Source organism: Spinacia oleracea, chromosome 4 (assembly GCF_020520425.1).
Source record: "Spinacia oleracea cultivar Varoflay chromosome 4, BTI_SOV_V1, whole genome shotgun sequence".
In the NCBI taxonomy this organism is placed as follows: domain Eukaryota; kingdom Viridiplantae; phylum Streptophyta; class Magnoliopsida; order Caryophyllales; family Amaranthaceae; genus Spinacia; species Spinacia oleracea.
The window spans coordinates 146714756-146725268 of NC_079490.1; the positions used below are offsets into that span (position 1 = coordinate 146714756).

General features: G+C 38.5%; 1 protein-coding gene across 4 annotated transcripts; it reads left to right on the forward strand.

Moving 5' to 3' along the window:
• LOC110787720 (tRNA-dihydrouridine(47) synthase [NAD(P)(+)]-like) lies at window positions 1-4858 on the forward strand. Of its 4 annotated transcripts, none has more exons than XM_021992360.2 (10): window positions 1-381; window positions 951-1067; window positions 1199-1432; window positions 2069-2303; window positions 2381-2643; window positions 2748-3020; window positions 3316-3597; window positions 3712-3832; window positions 4298-4467; window positions 4564-4858. In XM_021992360.2, the coding sequence occupies exons 1-10, from the start codon at window positions 79-81 to the stop codon at window positions 4660-4662; spliced, it is 2097 nt and encodes a 698-aa protein (XP_021848052.1). In that variant the 5' UTR covers window positions 1-78; the 3' UTR covers window positions 4663-4858. The 4 variants fall into 4 exon arrangements, with proteins under 4 accessions (XP_021848052.1, XP_021848053.1, XP_021848054.1 ...); XM_021992361.2 differs by having other exon boundaries at window positions 2387-2643; XM_021992362.2 differs by having other exon boundaries at window positions 2069-2294.
• Window positions 4859-10513: the final 5655 nt, after the last annotated feature.

A 10513-nucleotide genomic window follows, 5' to 3' on the forward strand; every position in this document is an offset into this window, starting at 1 on the left:
TTTCTCACGCCTGGTAACTTGGTGGAGTAAGTGATAACTGGTTACCAAAACCCTAACTCGAAAACATAAACCTCAAAAATGGGAGAGCCTCCCGAGTTAACTCAGGCAGTCATGGACGAGTCAGAAACTGAAGCGGGAAAGAGTGAAAATACGCAGACGCAATCTCCGCCGGCAAGGTTCAACGGAATGCAACTTTCGACGGAGGAACTGATATCAAAGTCTATAGCCCCTGTGAAGAAGGAATTTCTCCGTCCACCGCCGACTAGCCGGTCCACCACCTCAGATAGTAAAGATGATTATGCTAATTCTGAAGCCCCTAGAAGTAGTGGAATGATCCAGGAAAAGAAGTCGAAGCGTCAGCTCAAGCGTGAACGCCATGAGGTCCTCTTTCTGTCTCTTGAATTTACGAGCTTTATTTTGTTTCATTTAATTGAACATTTTTTATTATTTTTTACGTTACATGAAATTATGAATTATTTTTAGTTGAGTTTGAAATTTGATTTGAGTAGCGCTACTTATTTGGCAAATGACATTGTTTTTGGCTTCTATTTGTTGTAGTTTATGATGTTAGAGGCTGCTAATTGTTGTTCAGTTTTAATGCTCTATTCAAATTTATATTCAGTGATGAATTATTGAGTAATTGTATGCCGGTAGTGGATACGAATTATAGTCAAATTTGGTCATTCCGTCATAAATTCCATTCTGTAATCAACATTCATGAAGAATTGGTGTAATCTGTAGTGTATTATTTCTATCATTGGCTTGTTATTGACTTATAGATTATTCGAGGTTTGATATTTGTGCATTGAAGATTTGAAGCTAATAAGAATAGCAAATGTGACTCTAATTGAGGTTGCATTTATCTTACTGAATATGGTGTTAATCGGAATATTTGTTCTATACTGATTAAGTAATATTCTTCCAGAATAATGTTTTCATTTTATTGACAGAAACTGAAGTCTGCTCTGAATCTTTGTCCATCGGTTGCAAGGACCGGAGAAATCAGTTCATGCATTTATGCAGATAAATGCCGTTTTAGCCATGACTTGGAAGCTTACAAGTCTCAGGTAGTAGTGCAACATAAGAAGATAATTTTCTCAATTTTCTCGTGATCATATGCTACAATTTTTATTGTCATGTAGTATTTTTGTTTGTAGGAATAATAGTGCTAACTATGAATTTTTCCTTGTGGACACAGAGACCAGCTGACCTAGAGGGAGAATGCCCCTTCACCTACGCTCAAAAGCCATGTCCTTATGGGGTGACTTGCAGATTTTATGGTACTCATAAGGATGCGACTAATGAAAATTTGGATGCGTTGAAGGAAGGCTCTGAAATAAATATGTTGAAGAAAGATGTCCAGAGGCTTCTTTGGAAGAATAATATGAAATTTCCAAAGTCCAATGCAGTTCTTAAACAGCTTGGGGTAGAGGTACGCGATACTTATGGAATAGTATTCTTTTGTACAGTACTTGTGTTTCTATGTTGTTAGTATTTAGATGTGAAATGGTGGCTTCCACCACGCAGTCCTCCCTTCCTGTATACGTTGTGATCCTGGAAGAGAGAAAAGTGAATTCAGAGTTTATTAGCGTCTTGGTAATCAAGTTTAACACATTTGATGACCTTAGGACACTGACCAAGCGTCCATTTGATCTCATTGGCAAAATGATGCATGCTCGTTAGTTTTGTTTATGAATAGTTGAATACATCTTTGGACATAATTGCTTTCTATGTACTACGTATTCACATATCGTATTTTCTTTAAACCTTATGTTGATACACTATTGTCTCCTCCCTGGTGTCACTTGTCTTGCCAGGATCCTTGGGGGTTGGTGTTAGCTTTATCCTTCTTACTCACAGGCGTGCAAGCATACATGTATTTTCAGAAGTGCAAATGACAGTTTCGGCTATGCAAGCACACAAGTTACTTTCATTTAGGCAGAACCTAATGATATATGAAGTTCTATTTTACAGACTCTAATTGGGTGCTAGAGGACAGTGATATCTTGATAATGATGTGTCATGTATGTGCTTTTTCTGACCAAGTCCGTTGCTGTTACTACTACAGGGGAGGGGCCACACGAGAGTAAAAGATTCAGAAGAAGAAGAAAGTATTGTTCCCGATGGTTCGCATTGTTCAGAGGATAAAGGTTGTGAAAAGTATGACTCTTCTGATAAACATGGTGCTTCTGCTGTGCTTCCTGAAGAGCCATTGGGCAGTGATGACAGAAGACCCTTGAAGAAATCAAAATCTGATATTGATGAGAGAAATTCTTCAAATGACTTGAATAATGGTTGTCACTGTGAGAATGTTGCTGGTTGACTCTAATATTTCATAGATTTCTGTTTTAAGTACTTATGGCTGATTCTGCTTTGCTAGTGACAGGTACAAGTGTTACAGTAGAAGGTTTAGTGAAGGACTCTACAAAAGACGAGTCACCAATTACAAATGATCAACTGCCTCCTGAAACTGATGCCAGCTTAAAGTTTCACCCACGTGAAAGGAAACTTATTGATTTTCGCGGGAAGCTATATCTTGCACCCCTTACCACTGTTGGGAATCTTCCTTTTCGGAGAGTTTGCAAGGATTTTGGTGCAGACGTGACATGTGGTGAAATGGCAATGTGCACAAATCTTCTTGAGGTAGTGCTGGTATTCTTATACTCTCAAATATGAAGATGGAATGTATACAAAACTTGCTTTGTTCTTCACCCTTTAATTTTTTTGTAATTTACTTTTACATGAAGGGTCAAGCTTCTGAATGGGCATTGCTCAGGCGACATAAATCTGAGAATTTGTTCGGTGTACAAATTTGTGGGGCTTATCCTGATACTGTGGCACGTGCTGTTGAGCTTATCGACCAAGAATGCTCTCTGGATTTTATTGATATTAACATGGGTTGTCCAATTGATATGGTCGTTAATAAAGGAGCTGGGTCTGCTCTTCTTACAAAACCATTGCGGATGAAAAATGCTATACAAGCAGCTTGTGCTTCTGCAGAGAAACCTATAACTGTTAAGGTACTTTCTTGCTGTCTCTTCTCCAGTCCTGCATATATGTGACTTGACTGGCTTTCGTTACTGCTGCCTACTGGATGCAGGAAGAACTCTTTAGTCTTTAATACTATTATTCGAAATGGCTCTGTTATTTGTTTTCATTTGTGATATTTAATATGTTCAGTTGACTCATACGAAGTATTATTCTAGTTCGTTTTTTGGCTTATTTCGTTACGATTGCTTTTGATTTTTGCCTCTTGTTTGATTGTTATAGGATTCATCATACTTATTTATTTCATATTCTATATATATACTTCAGGTTAGAACAGGGTACATTGAAGGAAGGAACCGTGCTGACTCTTTAATATCTCAAATTTATGAGTGGGGAGCTTCTGCTGTAACAGTTCATGGGCGGTCCCGACAGCAAAGATATAGCAAACTTGCTGACTGGGAATACATAAACACCTGTGTCAAAAAAGCCCCGGCCTCGTTACAAGTGCTAGGGAATGGAGATGTCTTTTCATATTTAGACTGGAATAAGCATTTTTCTGACTGCCCTGAGCTGTCCTCGTGCATGATTGCTCGAGGAGCTTTGGTGAAGGTTTGTGTAGACATTCATTTTGTTCCTCCCATAGTCCCATGTAAGTGATACATAAAAGTTGGTACTTGTGTTTGGTTTTGGGGTACTCAACCTCTCTTTTTTTTTACATTGCAGCCGTGGTTATTCACTGAAATTAAGGAACAAAGACATTGGGATATCAGTTCTGGTGAACGACTAGATATACTAAAAGACTATGTGCGCTTTGGCCTTGAGCACTGGGGTTCTGATTCAAAAGGTTGGTATAAGTTACTAAAGTCAGTATTTTTATACAGGATATTCATAGATTTAAGCTGTCATATGTAGCTTAGATTGAGAGTAGGCTGTTTAGAAAGTTTAAGTTCATCTTTCATTCTCCTTGTGCTGGATTGGGGCTATCTCGAGCATAAAATTGAAATATTTATATGGAGTTAGAGTGTTCTTCTCTGTGGAATCCATTGGCTCAGAAAACAAACACTGATTTTAACATGACAACTTGGCTTTGTCACAAAGGGAGAGGGAAAAAGAACACAGAGGCCTTAAATGTATTGTGATTACTTATCATAACTGTTGACAGCACATCTTTAAAATAGATTGTGAGCTGTTATCATCTGGCCTCAAAGAAACAAGGAACAGAATCTTTGTAGCCATTGCGCGAGTTGGGAGTTTGAAGTTCTGTCTGCATAGCGTCCCGTCAACTAAATGCTTGTGAAATTTTGTGTAGGAGTGGAGACTACAAGACACTTCCTGTTGCAATGGCTTAGCTATACATTTAGATACATCCCTGTTGGTTTGCTAGAAGTTGTTCCACAACAAATTAACTGGCGTCCACCTTCGTACTATTGTCGCAACGACCTAGAGACACTAATGGCATCTGAATCTGCAGCTGATTGGGTCAGTGATTTAAGCTACTTGTTGCTGAGTTTGATAATGCTAAAGTAAAAAATCACGATGTATGCTTATTTTTTTGTTCTTGTCTGTTTGTTGCAGATTCGAATCTCTGAGATGTTGCTTGGCAAGGTTCCTCTGGACTTCAAGTTTGCACCAAAACATAAATCTAATGCGTATGATAGTGCAGAAAACGGCTGATATTAGAACACTAGCCAGATTATTTCCTATTCAAGAATTTATAGCCCATCATGTTGTTTACACAATCATCACAGCAACAAATGTTGCAGCTACATTTTATTCATGTATAATTCTGCTGTATTGTTACAGTCGGAATATAACAAGTTTTATGAGGCCTTGTGCAATTGTTCTTTGCTTTTGTTGCTTTGGACCTTTACCCTCCGTAGTTGCTTCGGTTGGGCATTTTAACTCACAAAAAACGTAGTTTTATTTTTTTTTGGTTCTAAACAACATAGTTTGGTACTCACAAATCAAAGATAAATGTTATTTTTCGTGGGCCAGACTTAATTTATTACATGAACTTACCATTTAACCCTTAATATACCACCTGAAGTTATTATTTTGTCCTTAGTATAGAATCAGAAAATCTCCATTCGTATTTTTTTTAATGTTGACCTGCACAAGTATTAAAGAAGAATAGTTTAATTTTGATATAATAATGGTGTAAGTGGGGGTAGTTGACAATAAAAAATATAAAAAAAACGAGTGGGTGAAAGTTGTCAAAAATAGAATTATTTATGATTTAAGTGAGGTCATTGTAAAAATAATCAACAGTTGAAGAATGGACGTAAGAGTTACCAAAAATAAAAGTGTACCTCTTAGAAAAATACGGCCGAAAATAATAAGTGTGACTCCTAAACAGGGAAGGGAGTAGGAGAACTTTTTCATTTGTATAGGGAGACATTTGGGAGAAAGAAGGCCAATTATCACTGTTTTTTGTTGAAGAAGATAAAAACAACCAAAAAGAAAAAGGCTTTCTGTAAGAGTTTCAGAAACTTTTTGATATAGAGGTTTATGTCAGTTGTTTTTGGGGCTCAAGGCTTCAATGCATTCAGGCTTCATGAAAAAATTCAGGATGAAGTAGACGTTTCTCGTTTTGCAGTCACATTAAGTGCAGTTATTAATGTACCCCCTAGTCTAGTCTAGTATAGTCTAGTCTAGTCATAGAGTAAAATTAGTTTCTCATCTCATGTGGTGCTCCTAAGGCACCATTCTCTGTCTAGAAAAGTGTCATAAATAGGGAACATGACTATCTGATGATCACTATCAAAGTGATCAAAACAGATCTCTAATCTCTCCATGCGCTGCTCCAAAGCACCAAGCCCCTCCTATGGAGCTGGGCTAGCACTAGCCCTAGCCCCTCTCTCTCTCGACGCCCTCCCCCACGGAAATAGGCGCGAGGCTCAGGCTCAAGATGTGGCTGGGGCCGGTAGAGGGGGAATGTGGTCACCGACATATAGGTAGTGGGCTTGGCCCCCGCTCAAAACTGGTGCGGCCTTTTGCGTCGGGTAGGGTGAAGATGGCGGATCTCTAAAACATCCAAGACATATAGCCGGGACGAAGAATTTGATGCCCAGAGTGTAATCGGTGTATGGACCCAAAATAGGCCAAGTCAAGCAGATTACATCCTCGAACCGCAGTATGGCCCCGCTCAACAAAGTTGGCCATAACAATAGCAATATGGGTAATCAACCCCCCAAGAGTGATTCTCGTTTTATAATGGGAGGTTGCTACAGCAAGGAAATGACCGGCTAAATGATGGGCCAATCTCATTTTATAACTTTCCTCTCCCTCCAATACATAGCCTCCTATGATCTGTAACTCTGTACTCCTCACATTTTGGGATTCCTCTCTCCCAAAGATAGTGAACCCAAGTGTTATTCCAGTAGGAACACGCACAAGAGGGGGGGGGGGGGGTGAATTGTAATTGGAACTTTGGTAAAGTTTCTTGCGGAACTTAGAAACAATTAAGGAATTGAGAATAGAAAAGACAATAACAATAATTGTGAAAACTTCTTGACACTAATCAAGAAGAGAATTCCTTTTATTATAGTAATACCTCGATTACGATAATCTCTCAAACACAAGTTCCTCTCAAACTTGTGTTCCTCACAGTAATCTACTCTGATTACAACTCTTTTACTTCTCTCTCTCAGACTTAAACTCTAAGTCTAAACAGGATAACTCTATCCTCACTAATACAAAATACAATTCGTGTTTGGATAACTCTAGATATTAATGATGCTTTTGTGTGGATATAGGGCACTTAGGAACTTTGAATTAACTAGGACACAAACTGTTTTTTAGAAAATCTTTGACAATACGTTTTTAGGAAAGCAAGAACTCTTAGAATGTTTGTGTAATTTTCCAGAAAACATACTTGCCCTTTTATAGGTTTATCCCTAGGGTTAGTTCCCTTCAAAGTCTCAACTGCCAACTGCCAGTGCTTTGTTCTTCACGTCCCTTGACTTGAGGAACAAGGGGAAGACCACTTCCCACGTTTCAGCAACAAGGCAGTTAGTGGTTTGACTCAATCAAACCCTAAAAGTTTTTTTTTTCAACAGATTTTATTTGTTTACAAAAACTGTGGCAAATTTTTAGGAAAATAAGTTTTGATAAAATAACATAAAACGTAAATCTATTTTATAATAAAAACTTATTTTTATTTAATTACATGTTTTCATAAAAATTTCTTCCAGTAAAATAAATGTCCTAATTAAATCACAAGTTCCTTGAGTACCCTATATATCTTTTGCAGAATTAATATTTACATAAAATTCTAAGTACAGTAGACTACCTAGACTTTTATGTCTTCCTTTTGTCTGGAACTTGCAACTCAGAAGCTTCAGACGTTCCAGCTCAGGAACAGTGATGAGTTCCTCTGTGTCTATCAAAGGAACTCGTGGCCATGAGTCTGTAATAGTTCTTGTGAGTATTCGGAACTCTTGATATGTAACTGTGTTGCTCCTCTTGTGACTTCAAACTGGAACAAATACAACTTCCAGCTCTGGAACTCCAGTGACTGTTCCAAGTGTACATCAAGAACTTCACCATCTGATTCAAGTTCCTATCCTAATAGAAACTTGGGCATTTACCTGTCCAAAGTCATTTAGCAACCATAATCAGGAAGTTTGCAATATGTGTGTGTCATCAACCAAAACTTAGGAACAACAATATTCCCCCTTTTTGGTGATGACAACACTTGCAAACTTTTTACAAAGAGAGTAAGCACAAACAGGAACTTATACAGACTATTGTGAAACAGAACACAAAAATTGAAAAACAAAAGAGAAAGAAGAAAAACTTACAGAGAGAGTACACACAAGAGATTGATGCAGGAACTGGGATTGAGTGTACCTTGGAAGTTTGCACCTTGACTTCCCCCTGTTGACATCAACAAAAAGCATAGCACGAAATATAGCCATTCCAAACACAGTGCCCCACGATCAACGTTTGGCAAGTTAAGCTAGCCTCAAAGTATTAAACCAACTCACACAATAAAGTAAAAGCAAGCAGTAATGATCAAAACTAGAAAACACAGAGATATGTAACCAAGCAAGTCAAAATAAGATGGAACAAATACCCAAGTTTGAAAATTATACAGACCAAAAGCAAATTAAAAAGATTGTTCCATGGCAAAAGATAATTGAAACATGGGATAGGGTGATTAAGCTTGAGATGGGGAACCAGAACCAGCAGTTTCTTCTATCACAGTCTCCTCAAAAGATTGCAGATTATTGATCTTGGTGAGAATTGTGGCACGAGTTGCATTGGCTTGTTCTGAGTAGTGGTGAAGAGTGGTTTGGAGAGTCTTGACACTGGTAACCAATGCGCCTATGTGAGCCTGCATTGAGCTGATCCTGTGATCTGTTCCCTCCTGCAGTTCCACCAGACGAGCAACTGTTGCCTTCAGCTCCAATATCTGATCATCCCTTGTGTTCCAGGCACCCCCATGATCTTGAACATGTTCCTGTTCAGATGGAACACGACGAGCTTTGGACTTTTTGGAGGATCTGGGTGTCCTGGTCCTTGGCACAACAGTTTCAGGCAGTTCCTCTTGATTGAGTGGAACAGCATCCTCCTCTATGGGCATTTCCTTGACTTCCCCTTCTTCATTTATTTCCATAAAAATAGGTCCTCTTTTCTTGTTTTCCTTCATTGCCACCCTCATGCTCTTTCTTTTTCCTTGAGATCCTACACTCTTCTGTTTCCCTTTTGGAACTCGAGACACAGTGTCCTCCAAGTGTTCGAGTTCCTTCTCTTCTTTAACTACAGTTCCCTCCTGATCTTCCTCATCTTGTTTCTCTTCCTTTCCAGCCCTAATGACTTTGCCCTGAACCACTTTAAGATTTAACAGATTGAGCATTTCAAGTTGAAGGATTTGGGTTGATTTTAAGGGAATCACAAAGTATGGGCTAAGGTCAACTGAGAAGCTTTTGAAGATTTCTGTGAGAAGGGAGGAGTATGAAATTTTGAATTTGGGGATACAGGTGGATAGGTGTTTGATCATGATTGCAGGAAAGTTTATGGGGATTTTCCTTTCAAGACAATACATGAGACATGCATCAAACAGACTGGCTATGTTCCTTTTCTGAGTTCGAGGAACTACACCTCTCCACACAATATTAAACAGTAATTTTTGAAGTGGTGAAAAGCAGTTGTGTGAGGTGGAGGTGGATACTTTGGAATCTCCTCCAATGGAACCAACTATATCTTTCTCATCTACATTATCAATGGTCACTGTAATTTGACCTTTGAGCCACATATCAAAACCCTTATTGGGTGTACCAAACAGCTGTTCCAGATAAGAGGCATCAAATTCGATGCGAGTTCCATTCACTTTACTTGAACATACATTATCAACACATGCAAAGTTCTTGCAGAATTCTTTCATAGCTTCAGGAATTAAGGGTGATTTGGCATAGGTACTCAACAGACTTACCCATTTTTGTTGTTCAAGGATTTCCATCAACTCTTTAAATTTCGTGGCTTCACACCATGTTGAGTTGATTGCAAACCCCTCGACCAGGTTGTTTTCTTTTGCAGTGAGTTTCTTGGACCCTTTTGCTTCCCCCTGAGTTTGAGCATTCTCCTCTGTTTCCTCAATTTGTTCTCCAGAAGCTTCCACTCGACGTTTTTTGGATTTTCTTGTGGAGGATCTAGGGTTTGAAATTGGGGATTTCATTTCGATGTCAGTGTCGATTGGTTCCCCCTGAGTGATTGCGAGTATTGGATTGTGGGATCGAAGAGGAATTGGCGATTGAATGGGTGAGGTATCCATGGGAACTGGGGATGATGGATTTCTTTTTCGTTTGAGGGAAGTGAGATCAGTGTTGTTGCTTGTGAGAACCATGGTGAAGGATTTTATAGGTGGAAGGAGAGGTGGTGTCAGTGGAGAAGGCGTGTGTGAGAGAGAGAAAGGGGGTTGCATGGATTGAATGTAGAAAGTGTAGAGTTTCTCCTATTTATTGCCAATGGAACCGTTTCAAACATTCTTTGAATATGGGTATTCGATTTTTGAATTTTTAAAAAAATTAAAAGAAAAATATAGAAATAGATTAAATTAAAACTGTGTTTGACTTGGTATTGACTTGCTTAATTTTGCATCTCTGAATTAACTAGTTTGAAGGGAACTGCTTACCTTGCACATTTGGAGTGTGAGTGTATTTGCCACGATGGTAAGCTTCAACTATGTTTGCACACAAGATTTTGTGTTTGTAATAGTCTATATGTACTATAATTTTTGCTTTTGCCTTAGAGGAACTTCAATTCAGCAATTACCTTAGCTTGATCATTCCGAGTTCCATTCTCATTTTCTCATGTTTCTCCCTATTCAAAGGTTTAGTTAAAATATCAGCAATTTGGTGATCAGTTTGGCAAAAATCTAATTTGATCAAACCTTTCTCAACATTATCTTTAAGGAAATAGTGTCTAATGTGGATGTGTTTGACCCGGGAATGATGAACCGGATCTTTTGAAATACAAATAGCACTAGTGTTATCACAATAGATAGGAACACAATCATAGATAA

Bases quoted from the DNA above. Each gene is read 5' to 3' on its own strand.
- LOC110787720 (XM_021992360.2), top strand. From the start codon at position 79: ATGGGAGAGCCTCCCGAGTTAACTCAGGCAGTCATGGACGAGTCAGAA. The intron at 382-950 runs GTCCTCTTTCTG...TTTTATTGACAG, and splicing joins TCAAGCGTGAACGCCATGAG to AAACTGAAGTCTGCTCTGAA. The intron at 2,644-2,747 runs GTAGTGCTGGTA...TTTTACATGAAG, and splicing joins TGTGCACAAATCTTCTTGAG to GGTCAAGCTTCTGAATGGGC.